The sequence below is a fragment of the Oenanthe melanoleuca genome, chromosome 1A (genome assembly GCF_029582105.1).
Source record: "Oenanthe melanoleuca isolate GR-GAL-2019-014 chromosome 1A, OMel1.0, whole genome shotgun sequence".
NCBI classification, from domain to species: domain Eukaryota; kingdom Metazoa; phylum Chordata; class Aves; order Passeriformes; family Muscicapidae; genus Oenanthe; species Oenanthe melanoleuca.
In genome coordinates, this window is record NC_079334.1 from 3,855,526 (window position 1) to 3,872,390 (window position 16,865).

Below are 16,865 nucleotides of genomic sequence, written 5' to 3' on the forward strand. Positions count from 1 at the left end.
AGACAATAATGTGAGAGGATAGAAAAATAATTATTTTCTCTATCCAGAAAAACTTAGGCAATTACCTTTTCTCACAATGCTTTCTTTACTGTGTAACCCATAAATGTTGCTAATGGACTAGCAAAGTTTTAATGGGAAATGTTATTTTTGGGCTTACTATCCAGAAGAATGTGACAAAGAAAGCCTTTCCTATTTTCTTTACCCACATCTCTTGATCAAATAGCAAATACCACCTGTCTCCACAGACCCTGATTACATATGAACACCACCACAGCTATAATTAATGAGGCAATTTATTTCAGCAATATCCAAATTTTGCCCACATCCACCCTCATTTTCAGAGGTGCCTCCCATACATGCTACAGGTTTTGTCACCCACTGCTTCATCCCAACCTGACAGACAAGGTGGTTCAAAGTAATAAGCTTCATGTTTTGATTGATATCAAAGGAGCTATAAGACTTCAGTAAAGGAGGATGGCATGCATAAAACTGAAGAAGTTTTAATCCTGTATCAGTGATTACAGAAGCCAGGAGGCTCTGAAGGGAAAAGGTGTCATGCCTATGGAGGCAAATGTAGATATTGAGGGAGGCATACAGCACATGCTGAATCAGTAATGTATGAAGACAGGTACAGAGAGACAGCATGACAGTCTTGTCCCATCTCAGCCCTGTTACAGGCATATTTATCTCCAGAGGTCTGCTCTTCCTGAATTTTCAGACATGCTTCTGCTGTTTCCTAGAATTTGGCTGTTCTCTCAAATTTTTGAATCAAAATTCAGTCTTGAGTTGAAAGTTCAAGGAAATCAGTTTTAAAATCACAAATGAAGAAAAACAGAGCTGAAATGTTCAAGATAAGCTCAAGATATGTTCACTGACCCACAAATCCCCTTTTAACTGCATAGGCCTTACACTAGCATGTGTGCACACTGTTGGTATAAAACATATGAAAGTGAATAGTGGAAGACTTGGTATTGTATTCCAAAGTCAGGGTTAAAAAGACAAAACTAGCCACATTTAGTACTGGTACAAGCCCCTTGTAGTAGTTTAATTAAAAAAAAGGAAAAGGCACTCAGTAATATAGGACTAGAACAGTAAAGTAAAAAAAAATTGAAAAGAGAAATAAGAACGAGTTAGAAAAAATGTCGTGGAAATGGAGAATTATAGTCCAGAAACAAGAGATAAAAAACTGCCAATTAAGGGATTAAGGAAGGCAAGACATTACCAGAGCTGGGAGGAAGGAAGATTATTTCAGTAGATGATTTACAACGAGATTGACAGCTTCTTGTGGAGATTTCGTCTGACAAACTCTTATTAAACCCTTTCAGTTCTATATTCCAAAACTCTTGGATATATACAGTTGGGTTTCTGAAGTCACTGTGTGTGTGTATATAAGCATGGGTGTATCACATCCAGCACACTGAGCCCAATCTTGATTCAGGTATGCAGGTAAGGTGGGTAAGCAGTAGAAATTACTGGCAGAATATTCTGTAACAGCAGGCAAGGACACTGCATTCATTTATATAAAGAGACTCATAAAATGTTGATTAAAATATAAATGGTTTATAGAATTAAAGTAAGAGATAAGATCTTGATGACTACATTGAATTATAGATAGCAGCTAAAATTTGTTAACAGCTGAAACATGGCAGAAGTGGTATCTTGCCATTTGATTTCCCGTGAGTGTGGAGATGAATAGCCCCAAGTACAGATAAAAGAGTAGATGAAATTCCATAATAAATGGAAATGATTTAAAAAATTATTGACTCCTTTTATCAGCTGAAGAGCTCATCTTTGCTACCTGCTTTCACCACTCACAGCATGGTTTCACTACATTTTGGTGTGGCAGTAACACCTAAATCAGCAAGTTTAGGTCGGTGTTGAGAACTTGAGGCCACCACCTCACCTGCTCCTGGGTCATCTTGTGCAGCTCCTTCTCCCAGGCTGCCTGGTCATCATCCAGGTGGTAGGAGGCAGGCGGGGTGAGCCCACGCAGGATCAGGGGGTCGCGGTCGTGGCACAGGGCTGTCAGATGGCCGATGTACAACTTCAACTTGCTGCGGTTCTGGTCGAGTTCTAAGAGGGGCTGAATGATCTGAAACAAGAGAGCAGGGACAGTGAGAACAGCCTGAGAGCCAAGCAGTGATGAAGGCAAAGATCTAAGTTACAATCCTGTCCAGCTTCAGAGTGGAAGAAACCTGAACACTCTTCCCCTCGTACTCCTGCCCATAATGTACCAACAATCCAGAAAGAAACCAAGGACACTGGTGAAAGGGTGCAGTGATGACAGCTGTGTGTTTAGATTGGGAAATCATGATGACATGGGTGAAAAATGAAACAATATTAAACTGAATGCATTAACTCTACTGATTATCCAACAGTACTTCAGTTTAACTACTTAAAAAAAAATTCTGATAAAAGGTGTCTGTCCACAACTTGTCCAAAAGGCAATGTCAATATAGATTTTTAGATCATTTTGCTAACAAACATTTAGTTGTAAATTAAGTATGCAATAAACATGGTCTAAAGAGAATAGTTTCAAATTATCCAAAACATAACAATTCCAAGATGACTGCATCTCTACTGTAGAGATTGGATAGAGACATATCTTCACCAAAAGGTTAACACTTGATTTTTTTTATAACGTTTTACATAGTTAAGGTATAGTCTTCTGTAGTTTTTGAAAAGGCAATGACTTTTACTAAGCAGGCCAGATTCTATATAACAAACTAAAAAACTGATATCAAAGGATTTTAATAAAGTACTATTTTATTTCATTTTACTTTACCCAATCTGAATCTAATCATTGCTCCTTGATGCAATCCAAACTAGTCATCCAGACTCCATAAAAAGTATCTGAAGAGCCATTTCTCATTTTCTTACAAAAATATAGAGCTCAAGTGCATAAGCACCTCTTCAGGGCATCCCTTTCTGTGACCTTTCACAAGAATACTGCTTCATTTGTTCTAGATGTTTGTGGGCACATTTTTGAAACTGCAGTAATGTAAACCTCCAAGGTCTGCAGCTGATGAAAAATTAGGGAAGAACTGGGCTTAGGGCCTCCTTTCCATAAAATGAGGTGGTGGGCAGGGAGACCTGGGAAGCCTTGCCAAAGTTCTGGCAACTTCTCTTCGTGTTCCCAGGCAGAGGCTGCACCTGCTGTTTGTTAGTGAGCTGGGGATATCTTTTCAATAGGACACCTCTGACCCTGCTAATGAATAAGGAGTGAGATAATCTCTGAGTCAACAAAACATGGTGCTGGCATTACTTTCAACAAAGACTTTGGCTTCGACCTCTTTTAGTAAGGCTGTCAGGGCTCACTTATTTTGTTTCTAACACTGCTTTACATGCATTAGTTTCTACAGAGTGTGAGGATCTGAGAGGCATGGCTAAGCAGCTGACTAATGTCAGGCTCTACAACCCCTCTAAAAATAATGCCTTGTTATATCAGGATGGGATGGGTGGAACAGGAGGTGGATGGAGAACTGGCACATCCCAGAGGGCTGCAATGAGTGGCACTGGGTCTAGTTGGAGGCCTGTCACTAAGGCTATTCTCCAAGGGTCAGTACTGGGCCCAGTATTGTTTAATTTATTAATCAATGACTTGGATGAAGGGGCAGATGCCTCCTCAGCAAGTTCTCTGATGACACAAAGCTGGCAGGAGTGGCCAGTACCCTAGAGAGCTGTGTAGGGCTTCAGAGAGACCTTGACAGCTTGGAGAGATGGGCAGGGAAGAAGTGCCTGAAATTCAGCAAAGACAAGAGCAGAATCCTGTACCTGGGGAGGAAAAACTCCATGTACCATCACAGGCTGGGGCTGACCTGCTGGGAAGCAGCTCTGTAGAGAAGGACCTGGAGTCCTAGTGGACAACAAGCTGTCCATGAGCCAGCAGTGTGTCCTTGTGGCCAGGAGTGTCCTGGGATGGATTAGGAAGAACATTTACAGGTCAAGGGAAGTGATCCTGCCCCTCTGCTCTACCCTGGTGAGGCCACACCTGGAGTGCTGTGTCCAGTCCTGGGCTCCTCAAGACAAGAGGGACATGAAGCTCCTGGAGAGGGGCCAGAGAAGAGCAACAAAAATGAGGGGACTGGAGCATCTCTCTTATGAGGACAGGCTGTTCAGCCTTGAGAAGGGGACCTTATCAATGTCTGTGTATCTGAAGGGAGGGTGGCAGAGGATGGAGCCAGGGTTTTGGTGGTACCAGGCAATAGGACAGAGGCAATGGGCAGAAACTGATGCACAGAAGTGTCACCTGAACATGAGGAAGAACTTCTTTCCTGTGCAGTGACCATGCACTGGAACAGATTGTCCAGAGAGGATGTGGAGTCTCCCTCACTGGGGATATTCCAGAACCTTCTAGAGGCAATCCTGTGCTCTGGGATGGCCCTGCTGGAGCAGGGAGGTGGGAGCAGATGATCAGTGTGGTCCTTCCAGCCTCACCCAGTCTGTGAATCAGTGACTGCAAGCTGCAGCAGGGCAGAATACTATGCTGTCCTGTAGACAGGGCAATAGCAAGGAATACTTTAATAGAATCAACACAGTTACATTTCACTTCCATCACCAAGCAAAACTGTCTTCAGCCAATTATATCCATCAGCTTTGGTTATTTCCTGAATTTGCACTATGTACCCTCATATCATATAGTATCTGTTACCAAGAGTATGATCTGAAAGTGTATTGCCTGTGCAGGTGAAAACCAGTGATGCTTCTAATTCAAAGGATGTCTTTCCTATTTTTCTTACTATTTGGTTTGCCCACAGAGGGTAAAATGATGGATTATGACATCTTAAGAAAATACCGTTCTATAAAAAAGTAACAGTCAATGTCTAATAACTAGCTAGATAATAACTAGTCCAATCAATGTAGTAGCTGCCTTGTATTCTTCTCAGACATGACAATCTCTTTAATATCCATCAGATGCACAGACTCTAGTCTGAAGAGAACCTGTCTGGATAACCCTCCTGGCTACTCTTTGTGAACAGAAACCCTCCTTGAAGAGAAAGCAGAGCTATCTAGCAAGCAAGAATGGAAGATTTTCATACAACAGCTGAATTTGATTGCTCAAGGATAAACTCCCTTTTGAAGCACATTCCTCCTGCACCCTTCCCCCTTCTACCTCGAGCTGGAAAGAGGCCAAATGAGGCGTGTGAAAGTTCTTAACTAGCAGCCCTCCCAAAGCTGTTCACAGAGCAATCATTCCCCTCACTTGGGATCCATTAAACGCTGCCAGTCAAGTAGGAAGTGCCCTTATATCTGGTTCCTGCCATATCTAATTTGAACTGGCCACTTAGCAGGAGGTACTGTGCTTCCCACACTGCAGAGCTGCCCCTGCCTTATCTCAAGAGGGTGTAAGAGCATTTGCTAAGTGGAAAAGCAGGGCAGGGCTGGGTTCATAACCCACATGGTGTTCTCATGAGCAGCTCTGAGCTGCAGAGCTTTCTAGGAAAACAGTGGGTAAACAGACCAAACCCAGGAATATCTTCTAAAGCAGCCCTCATTCATTAATTGCCCTGATAGGTTTAGGCCATCCTCATCAATGCATGGAATGAAGTCTGCTTAATGTACCAGCTTCAGAATATTGCTAATGGCCAGCTAAGTTTGACAGCATTTCACTAAAAAAGGCAATCACTGCAACTCTGAGGCAGAAATGTGAAATGCCTGACAAATCTCTCATGCAAACTCAAACCAACTCAACCAACTAATAAAGATATTTATGAATTTATTCCAAATTCAACTCAAATTTTTTTTTGCGATTTCGTACATTTAAAAAATACTTTGACTATGACAAATGTGAATCTAACTGTAGTTGAACAAGTCATTGGGGCAAAAGAGCTTTAGAAGGAAATGACACTGCTTCTTCAATGGTAATCCTACTGCTGCTGGACAATGGTCAACTGAAATAGGGGTAACTGAATTTTAAGTTTTATATGCTAAGCCTCTGCATTTACATACCTATATACACAACAGTGTTTAGTGGAAATATCCAAAAAACACAGGTGGTAATTTGGAAAAGAAAACCAGCAAATGTCCAGAGACATTGGCAGAATAAAGAGTGAGTTTAATTAATGTGCAATTCACCACAACCACCAGCTTTACATTATGCCTTCTCCAGGCAGAAGGGATAATGATCTGACCTTTCTCCCTGCTAACAATCCCTTTTTCTCTGAAGGAAGCAAACACTTTTCTTTTTCAGAACCAAGTAATTAACTTTACTAATTTCAGAAAATACCTTCTAAATTTCTACTTAAAAAAACCTGCAGCTGCCATTTGCCATCTGCATCAGTCAGTAAAAGTTATCTCCTTACACAACTTGCCTTACTTGTCAGAATAATGCATCAATGTGGAGGTTGATCAGGGATCAACAGTAGTTATTTTTAAAAGAAAAGGAGAAAATAACATTTTTTGGCACAGCAAGGGCAATATAAAGTGCCATATGTGCATTTGGCACTGGCAGGACTGCTGTCATGCCCCCCATTAGCCTGACTGCCTTACTTGCACATACTCTGTGTGTATATATCCCCTACAGAACCCTAAAGGGCAGAGTGATGCTGGTAAGTGGTCTTCATTCTGAAGTCAAATAATTCAGTAATTTTTTCTTAACTTACCCCTAAATCTCTAAATATCTGAGATAAAAAAACCTCCCTGGAAGTACAGCTACATCAAGAAGAAAATAAAATAGAACTGACAAGTAATCTCAGGTGTCCAAGTAAACAATGTGAGGTATAAAGGACAGTGTTTTTGTATTAAAAGTGCTACAAAGAAGTATAGGTGGAATTAATCTGAAAGTTTTCAAGGAATTAATTAATTTGAGAAACTATCTAGCTTGCCAGCCTGGTCTACACATTGTTCACTGCAAATCCTGCACAGCACAAATGAAGAGAGAATTCTGAAAAAAATCCAAGCAGAAACCCCAAGCACCACCCAACACCTCCTCAAAACTTCAGACTGGACATAACAAATATGTTTGGAAACACAGTGCAGGTAGTCCTTTATGTCCTATCAACCACATCTGTCATTTGAGAGTGGAAAATTTTTTTCAAACTTTGTTACATACAGTTGCAACTATGCTACCCAAAAAAAATCTACTTCCCAAACTACAATTGCACAGGAGAGGATGGGGCCAAAGATTGTGTAAGCACATCTGTTTGTTAAAAAGAAATTATTTCAAGAGGACCTGACAAATCTCTGTATACCTCCCTGTATCTGGGTTTTATTATAGATATTGCCAGACAAGGATATTTTGCCTCTTGAGCTAAATATCTTATATTGGGAGATATGAAAATAAACTAAGATAGTGAGTGACATAGTCTGGAAGTATTTGCATGGTAAATCAAATTATGCCTTCTTGCTCAGACCATTTGTGTTTGTTTGGCAACAAACACAAGGGTTCAACAATAATATTGTAACCACTGAATGCAATGGAGTTTTATGAGGCATGAATTTGGCTCAGAATGTGCAGAGCTTTCCCAAATTCAGAGCAATTTATCACTGATGTCTTCCCTTCATTATTTTAAATGGAAACAGAAGAAAGTTCGCAAAAAGACACATCTTGACCTCAGTTCAGTTCAGCTCAGTTCACTGATACACAGAGATACTTGGTTTCTTCAGAAGACACAAAAGCTCAAGGACAGGCACAGTATTCTTTAGGTTTTAAAGACAAGGAAAAAAAAAAAAGTTTTATTTTTAATCTTCATAATTTTCTCCTCATAAACCAGAACAATATACGTGAGGAGCTCAAAGAGATTCTGGCTGTTTTGACAGAGCTGTCTTACTCAGTTCCTTTCTGACAGAATCAATTAGGAAATCATTTTTATATAGCAAATTATTTTTGAAATTTTTATACACCATGAACAAATCCCATGGATTAATGATTTCCAGAGCTCACCCTCTTCACCTTGGGAAAAATCCAGACCAGAAAAAAATAACAGAAAAAAATAAACCAGGGAAAGGAGTTTTGTCATTAGCTCCCTGTGTTTAAATAAAATCCTTTCCCCATCATGTAGGTGAGGCAGAGAATTGCGGTGGGTTGGTAGGGTTCCTAAAGCACTCTAAAAGAGCAAGCAGTTCTAAAATATTTTTATACATAACAAATCCAGAAGTGCTTTCCATGACACTGGCAACTTTCATTTATGTGGGCTGTGGAGCAAAGTTGGCAGGGAACCACGTGAGGAACAGCAGGGACTGCTGGAGATCAGAACTCAAATACTGATGGGAGGGGCTTGTAACTGGACCAAGGGGAAAATGAACTTTTGGGAATTTGGGAATGAGATACCTCAGCAGAGCTGAAGGGGGTGTTTGCACACAGCTTGAATTTTACCTGTTTCCTCAATCCCTTCCTTTCAAAAGCAAGGACATTCACTCAATCTCTTACCCCTAAATAAACTCACTGCACTGTGCACACCTCACACCTCTTTACTATTAATTTCATTTGAACTTCATTTGAACTCTTTGGTCCTGTAAGTTGTGCTAGTTGCCAAGTTAAATTTTTGAATAACAAATTAAATTATAGAAAGCTGTGAAACTGACTGATGATAATGATAATTATCATCAAGGATAAAAAAAGTAGTACTACAGTAAGCAAAAATAGTTTAACAACCATTTGCAGCTTGTACATGACACTGTGGGCTTAAACAGCATTCTCCTGATCAAACTTTTGTAGGTGTAACTAGGCAAGTTTTGATTTCACAGAATCAGTCAGATTTTAGGCTGATTCCTTCTCTACAAAAATACAGCACCTTGAGAATAAGTAAGAACAACCTGCTTGTATTTGTAATGCAGTCAAGCTTTCTAGCCCTTGTTGTCCACACAAGAGTGAATAAGAAAGCACATGCATCTCTTGCTGTGCTGTGTTTTGTCTGTTGCTTCTTCCTACTAGAAGGGATAAAAGCAGAGTGTGTCACACTCACACCTTTGTCTGAAAGCAGAACATGGCAGCAAGGCACTGGGAGAGTGTCCATGGCAATGCTGATGTGTCAGGGCTGTGCTCTGCTGTCTCCCTGCTGCCTGTTCCACTGCTAATGCAAACCAGAAGGTATTTCCTAAGTAGTCTAGCAGAGAACACAATCAGTGCTTTTCCTGTTCAGATGAACTACAACCTCCTGTCTGCAGGTGTTAGCAATCTTGTCATGTTCTTCTCTAACTCTGGGTCTTCATTCTGCTGTTGCAGCTCTCTACCTGCTGAAAGACACTTCCAAAGCCAAGACTTGTGAAGGTGTATCTCTCTTTAGGAAGTCTTTTTGGAGTTGATTGCTCTACATTCAAATGCAAAAATCCCATTAATAATATACCTATTTATATGTATATAGTAGTTCTTATCTATAAGTTACTTTAACAATCAGATGTAGTTGGAGAGCCCATAGTGAAACTCCTGTGAGATGGAACTGCAAATCCTGACATGCCCATCAGTCATTATGAGCTTTACCAGCCAGGAAAATGCAGTGCCTAGATTGGCTACATGCTCTTACAGCTTTTATTTTAGTTACCATTCTCTGGAGTTTATTTTCATAGTTAATACACTGGAAAGCAGGTTAAGGATTGATTCTTTTTCTAACATTGTTCATCTCCCCTCTCCCTCAGTTTCTTTCCTCCTGACAGCTAAAAGGGCTTGGCTGCAGCTGCTCCTCCTCTGAGTGTCCTGTCTGGGACTGCCAGAGCTCAGAATAACTGGGAGACAGTAAAGACTATCTCACAAACTGCAGGCAACAACTCTCCTGCAAGTGGCCAGAAACAATATAATGTTTGAGTGCAGAATTCCTACTTGCTACAAAGACCAAGCCACTAGTAGAAGATTATGTTCAGCTGCAAATCAAAAGAGAAAATAAGACACAGACCTGACATAATCTCATCTGGCAGAAATGAACGATGGCCTTTTTGCAATTGTTTTGCTGAAAAGCACAAATCTCTACAAAAAGAAACCAGCCATCTGTTTTGAATGTTTTAGACTGTAAGTATCTACTTGTGTTCTTCTTTGATCTGTAAGAATAATAGGAAGACAGTGATACAGTCCAGTTACACCTCTGTTGTGAATGTTAAATTCATCCCAGAGCTGCAGATTACAAAATTCCATCTGGAGATCTTAGTTTTATCATTCTGGGATCAGAAAGAAGATGAACAATGTATCAAGATCAGTTCTTTTGTGCTCATAGAGATAACATTCTTGGACAGTGAATGCATTCATTCTGTATGAATACATTCTTTCTGACAGATATTAGTTATTAAACAGCAAAATAATAGTTAAAAAAAAAAAAAAAAAAAAAAAAAAAGAAAAGCTAGCAGAAGAATTTTTCTCCAGAAGAAGAAAAGTATCAGGAGTGGAAGCTGACTTTGTCTCAAGGAAAGCATTCTTCTCTAATCTTCCTAAGGGTGAATTAGTTACATCATCTTATATGAGTGCATCACATCAGGGTTCTCACTAAAAGGTTGCCCATCTGAAAAGGGGGAGTGAAGAACCCTGATTGTCACCAATATGACAAAACAAATCTGGCCTCTCTCTCACTGTCAGGACAAGTTTAAGCAATGTGAGATTATCTCATGCAGCCCCCTTCAAATTTTGCACAGGTTAAATCTCCAAGGAAGCACAAGACACTTTCACAATGCTTCTACAGACCTGGATGAAGAATTGTAATAATATCATTATTACAGTACACAAATAGTTTGTAGATTTTAAGAGAGGGGAAGAAATGACTCTTCAGAAGACAAGAGATGACAGTAAAGAACAAGAGATAGTGGTCTAAAGAGCTTTGTCCAGCATGCTGGAATGGCAGCTCCTAGAAAATACAGATTATTTTCCCTTTTCTTGGGAAGGAATAGAATCTTGGGAAAAAAATAAGAAGTAGTAATAGAGTCAAATACAAATCTAACACAATTTTGGGAACAATTTCAAAATGAGCTATTAGAATCACCATCGTATCAGTTTAACAAGACAATTTCCAAATACTGCAAATATTGTAATAATACCTAGCACTCATACAGCACTTTTCCCAATCAGAACTTGCACTTTTACAAAAACTTCAGCTCATTTTACAATTAGAGAATTTGAGACAGGGAGAAAGAGAACAAGTGAGTGGTTGGAGATGATGCCAGGAAAGAATTTATCTTCTGAATCGTGGTCTAGTACCATGTCCAGTAAATTACAATGTAATGTGAGTCAGGCATGAAGGCCTGGTGGTTTTGACCATTTTGCATGATCTAACAATAAAAAAGACCATTGAAAATAAATCTACTCAAAAGGCTTATGAGGTCACAGCGTAGTGAGTGACAACACTGAGAATCTCTAAAGTGTGACAGCAGGACAAGCAGCTCAGTACAAATTGTGTCTTGTGGAGAGAGGATCACATTTATGTAGTGAATGAATGCCTGCGTAATTTAAATATGGAACTCACCCTGAAAAATTATTTGCTTCACTAAAAGAAATCAGAATCAAATAACACAGGAAAAAAAAAATCAATGTTCTCCTCAAACTTCCCAAAGTATAGACACTTTTAGTGTTGTAGTGATCCCAACTTCACAAAGATCACATTAAGCTTTATGAGATGAGCCAAATATTTTCCTGCAATGACTTAGCCCCTCTTTCCACCACAGACATCACGTCTGAAATCTGAATTCTAAACTTTGTGAGTGCCTTCAGTGCTCAACTCAATTCTTACTGCTTCTTACTTAAAGTCTGTCAAAAAATATCACAAAGAGCCTTTTTGCCTTACAATATTTCTACAGTAATAGGAATTGCCAATACTTTAATAATCTGGAAACATCCCCATTTTTATGCACTCCAGTCCACACTAGCTCTTTGACCATTCCACTGTTGCTCCAATAAGCATGATAATTTTTTTCAATTAACGAATCTGTGAGTGGACGAAGCAGATTTCTGAACCACATCCACACTTTCTCCCATTTTAGGCAGCACAGTTGTGCTTCACAAGACAACTGGATGAATTTAGCAGCTTGGGAAATCTCTGTATGGAAGCTTTGCTTTTCCTTCCCCCACCTAACCTGGCACAGATTTACAAGAAGATACACCCACATATACACCTGTCCTTTTGCATGTATTAGACCTCTTAAGGTGTAAATTCATATTATTCTTGATAAAAGTGAGTAAAATTAATTAATCACTGGCCAGAGCACTTTAGCATTTGAGAAAGATCAAAGAGCATCCTGATGTGAAGCCACACTGGAATTGACTTGGATGTAGAGGAGGACAGAGCTCCATCTGGGGAATAAAAGGAGTCATAAGAAATTCAGACAGCAAGAAAACAAGCCTAGTGAAAAATGCTAGGAAAGACTATTTCAGGATGAAAGATGGTATTTACATTGAACTATAAACTGAAATGTAAACTACCATCCTCAGAAATTACAGAGAAGGTGCACATGTTTATGAACAGTGCTCTATTTCAGAGGAGCTCTATGTGATAATGCTGATATGTATAGACTTGGCACAATTAAATACTAAATTCAGTCAATTCCAGAATGCTAGAGGGGAGAAGTCTTAAGACCTAAAGCATAAAAATAAAATAATATAGAGCAGACACAACACCAACCCAGGACACTATTGTACATAGTTTTTTGGTCTCCATTTAATCTTCAGTATTGACTGGAGGTGATTGCATACACAGACCTGAAGGAACTTTAAAAAACAAATGTATTGCCAAGTCCCATGCTATTAGTTACATTTTATCATTGTAATACAAAAATTTAATTTAGCACATGGAAGTTCAGGACTCTGTAACTTACATCATCTTAGCTTTTACAAAGAGAATAAGGATTTTTTTTTTAATGAACATGGAATAGCACAGTAAAAACAAGTAATCTGTTGGGAATAACTGGCTTGGGAAGCATCCATCACCTTTATACTTTCCCTGCTGATGTATGCACGACAATCTTGAGGCTGACAAGTTTCCCTGATGAGATGTGTGGAAGGCAATGCTGGCTGACTCATTATTTTGACTGGGAGACTCTGTAACAGCTTTCCTGAGGAAAGTGCCTCAAACTGGACAGATAAGCTGTATTTAATGTCAACCACTCATTAATTCAGAAAACTATGAAAAACCATACTCTTAGCACAGTTGGATTCTTAAATGCATCAGCACATGGGAGAGGAAAGAGATCTTTCAGCGTTTTCTACACAAACTCCATGTCTGCTCCAGAAGGGAAATCAGAATTATTCCTACCTTCATAGTGAGTGTCCTCTTCCATTTCATCATTTACTTACCTCATCTCCCCTGTTTAATGTCAGTGCTTCAGCTGATCTTTACAAGCATTATCTCTAAAACTTTTAACAACATACACGAGCGCACAACCATTGCAAGAGCGGTGATTTTAAAAGAATGTGAAATCAACAGCGAGTGGAAATTAATGAAGCTCTTTATCAATTTGTCCACTAAAGAGATTTTCTCAGTTCAAACCCCAAGGCATGAAATTCAAGTTTGACACTGCCACAGTTGGATTAAATTTTTCAGATGGTTGGCTTGAAAAGAGGGATTTGATCCATACAGTCAGACAGGCTGTAAGTCTGTAGTTAATTGAGCAAGTGCAAGAGATGACAGTGCCTTATTCTCTTATGAATGTTTTACAAATCTAGTACAAAGCAATAATTTTCAGAAATTCAAGGACCCAAGATTTCCACAGAAATTTTCAATTTTCTTTCAAATAACTGATATGAAAAAATCAAATTCTCAGAAAAAAGTGCACAGAAACTCATGTGCAATATTTTTTTCTTAAAAGGATAAATGAAGAAGGAAAAGGTTTCATACAGATTTTTAAAATACTGTCATCAGTCCTTTAAAATACTTCAAGTATTTCAGAGAAATGTATTCTGCTTTAAAACTGATACTCCAAGGCATAAATGAATCCTGTGTACTGTGGTGGACTCATCAGTTATTTGACTCCTGGCCAGCAAGAGGTTTCTTTCCTAAAGAACAGGAGTGAGGAGAAAGGCTCTGTCCTCTGTACTGTCTTTCCTTTTGGAAATGGGAATTGTTGTGGGGACAATTTGACAGCAGAAAAGAAAAAATTGTGGACATGGACACAGAGAAACAAAATGCACTTTAAATGAAAAACAGCTCCAAACCTCTCCCCCATTGTTTTAAAAGAATGAAGGAGACAGAATGGAGAGAGGAAGGTTAAGGGGATATTCCTCTTTGCCTTCACATTTATAGTCAATTCATACTCCTAGTCCATCTAGAGAATCCTATATTGTGAGTTGTTAAATCTCTGTGACTGGCAAAGTCAGTGTGCATGGCAGCAGTCTTGGCAGGAGATCTCAACATGCTTAAAACCTTCAGGAGGAACATTATCTTCAGGAGGAACATTATCTCTGAGCAAATTCTTTACAAACCAGAATTGAAAAAGCACACACAGGTTTGGCTAGGGTGCAAACTGCTTTGAAAAAGAATCTGACTGAAAACATTTCCTCCATGAAGTCAATGATAAATGATAGGAAAGACATTTCCTGCTCTCCTACTTGCACAGAAACTCAATTACATGCCCTGGAAAGTTCTCCCCACAACATGGTGAAACAATGGTAGGATGATTAGAAGAAGAAAATCACAAACTGCACATAACCACAGGAGAAACACCCTCATGCAGAGACATGGAAGCAGTGGGAAGGGAGCACAGCCAGGTTTCACAAAGCACAGGAGCGAGGTGTGGGAGTGACTGCTGGAAACTCTTCTATTGGCAGGAGAGGTTGGTTCTCACCGTTCTGAACAAAATGGCTGAGCTAAGAGCATCTGACTGGTTATGCCCAAATACCCTCCTCCTCATCCTAGAGGTGCACAGGTGGCAATGGGAGGAAAGCCCCAGAGCAGCATGGGAATGAAATAAAGAGTTGGTTAGTATTTAAAGCACATATGTAAGTACAAACAGTAGAACAAAGTAAGTACAAAAGTACAAAGTGTTTCAATTCCTTACGTGGTATTCTGAGCTACCTTGAGCTGCAGCTTTCTTTGCTCCCTTGTAGGCTTTGTCAGCATTCAAAATTGCAAAGGGGAAGAGCAATCAGAGCCCCCTCCCACCCCCTCTCTTCCCTATTGTCCTTCCCTGAGGGGTCTTTGCAAGAATTTCTGTAAATGTCGATATTTTATTTTGTTTTTACATGTTATCTTTTCATTTCATCTGTGAATGCTATGCTGCATTCATTTGCAAGCATGTACTAAAGTTACATGCTGGAAATGGCTTCAGCTCTCTGTAGACTTCAGTGTAGAAACAACAGATATTCCAACATTTGTGGGAAATTAAGATTAGGAAATCAATTTAATTTTCAGTATTAAAAATTTCACTCTCCTGAAAAAGGAGAGTGAAACATCAACATCTTCCAAAAACACTGCAGAAACTTCCAGCCAGTCAATAAGTGGAGGAAGGTATTAAATTAAGGCAAGTGCCCTTGAAAATGAGATTTTTTTCTGATTTTTTCTTTGTATACACTCCTTCTTATACATGAAAGGAGATTTTTCAAGACCTATTTCTGCAGGGTGAATAAATAATTGGCTTTTGCTATTTTCCTCTTGTACCTTACTCATTATTTCTGTGTATCACTAGGCTGGCACTCAAAGGTCTAGAGTGAGATGCTTCCCTTCAGATCTCACCAATTTCTACATGAGTCAGAGGGCAAAGACAAGCATTCCTTCACCCCGTAGAGGCAGTGATTAATGATGGCTAATATTTTAATTAAACTGCAGTGGATGAGATTACAACATGGGATGTGCAATTATGCTGGCATTGTCTGTGCCACCCAGGGATGGTTAATCTCTCTAATAGTTATCAAGCACACGGCTGTGCTTTGTAAATGCCACAGGAGGCTCCTCACTGCTGTGGAGATGGTAAATTGATTTTCCTTCAGTTCACGGCCCATTGAGTTTGTGAGGGAGCAGTCTGTGCTCATTTGGCACTGAGGCCGGGATTTCCTCGTGGGAAATGAAAGGAACTGCTCATATGCAATCCATAGATCAGAAAGCTGATCCCGGAGCATGATTTCCTGCTACTGAAGACAAGAAACAGTCCTGGACACTCCACACACTCAAGCAGTAAACCTGAGCTACTAAAATCTGAATATGTCGTACAGGACTCGAGTCTCGCATTTTAGGAGAGTGAAGTTTTTGTTCCTTTTCAACAGCTTGGTACCAGGAACTTTCATATTTTACAAGGTTCATTCACATTTCAGGAGCTTTACACAAAGCCAACATGACAGCAACATCCAGTTCTGGTTTATAACTGCATCCTGGAATGTTACTTTTGTTCTAAGATACTGCAAGCATGTAAGGGAAAACTACTTATGACACAAAATCATCAGCCCTTACAGTAAAAATTACTTTAAAAACAAAAGAGAGAGACATTACCTGGTCAGGGGAGGGCTTGTGGTTGGTTTGGTTGGAATGGGATGAGGATTTGAGGTGGTCATCCTCATAGTTGTCAGCCATCAGCTTCATACGGTTCTGAGTCTATAAAAAAAGCAAGAAAAAAGAATCTCATTCTATTACTGTTATCACAGGGACTAAAGGGAACAGAGTATTTATACAACTGCATGTCCAAAATCCATACATGGGAAAAAACAAGACACATGCCTAAACATCAGTTGGTATTACCATACAGAATTGGTAAAAACTGTGGAGACACATTCCAACTTGTTCCCTTTAAGGCTAAATTAGTTTTGCAATTAAGTGGATCATCTGACTTGTGCCCACTAAAATTTGTGCTGTATGTGAAATTTCTTCTTACAGATTCTCGGGATTATTGTTCAAACACCAACTTGGAGAATAATTCAATGAAAACATGAGTTAGGTGTCCCTAAGTCAACTAAGAAATTCCCAATGAAGCCCTCAGAAAGCAGTCAGTTTTAAAAAACCAAGAAGTAAACATGCTAAAAATAAGTTACTGCT

At 39.5% G+C, this 16,865-nt stretch overlaps 1 protein-coding gene across 6 annotated transcripts in view; it reads right to left on the minus strand.

Moving 5' to 3' along the window:
- ERC1 (ELKS/RAB6-interacting/CAST family member 1) overlaps window positions 1-16,865 on the minus strand; it is a 269,449-nt gene that overhangs the window by 15,343 nt on the left and 237,241 nt on the right. For 4 of the 6 annotated variants that reach the window (XM_056515238.1, XM_056515211.1, XM_056515230.1 and 1 more), the window contains 2 exons: window positions 16,326-16,427; window positions 1,904-2,092 (listed from right to left, as the gene is read on the minus strand). In XM_056515238.1, the coding sequence (XP_056371213.1) occupies window positions 1,904-2,092; window positions 16,326-16,427 (291 nt within the window). Of the gene's footprint in view, window positions 1-1,903; window positions 2,093-14,688; window positions 14,756-16,325; window positions 16,428-16,865 lie in introns of those variants that run through there. The other 2 variants (XM_056515251.1, XM_056515246.1) reach the window with 1 other exon arrangement.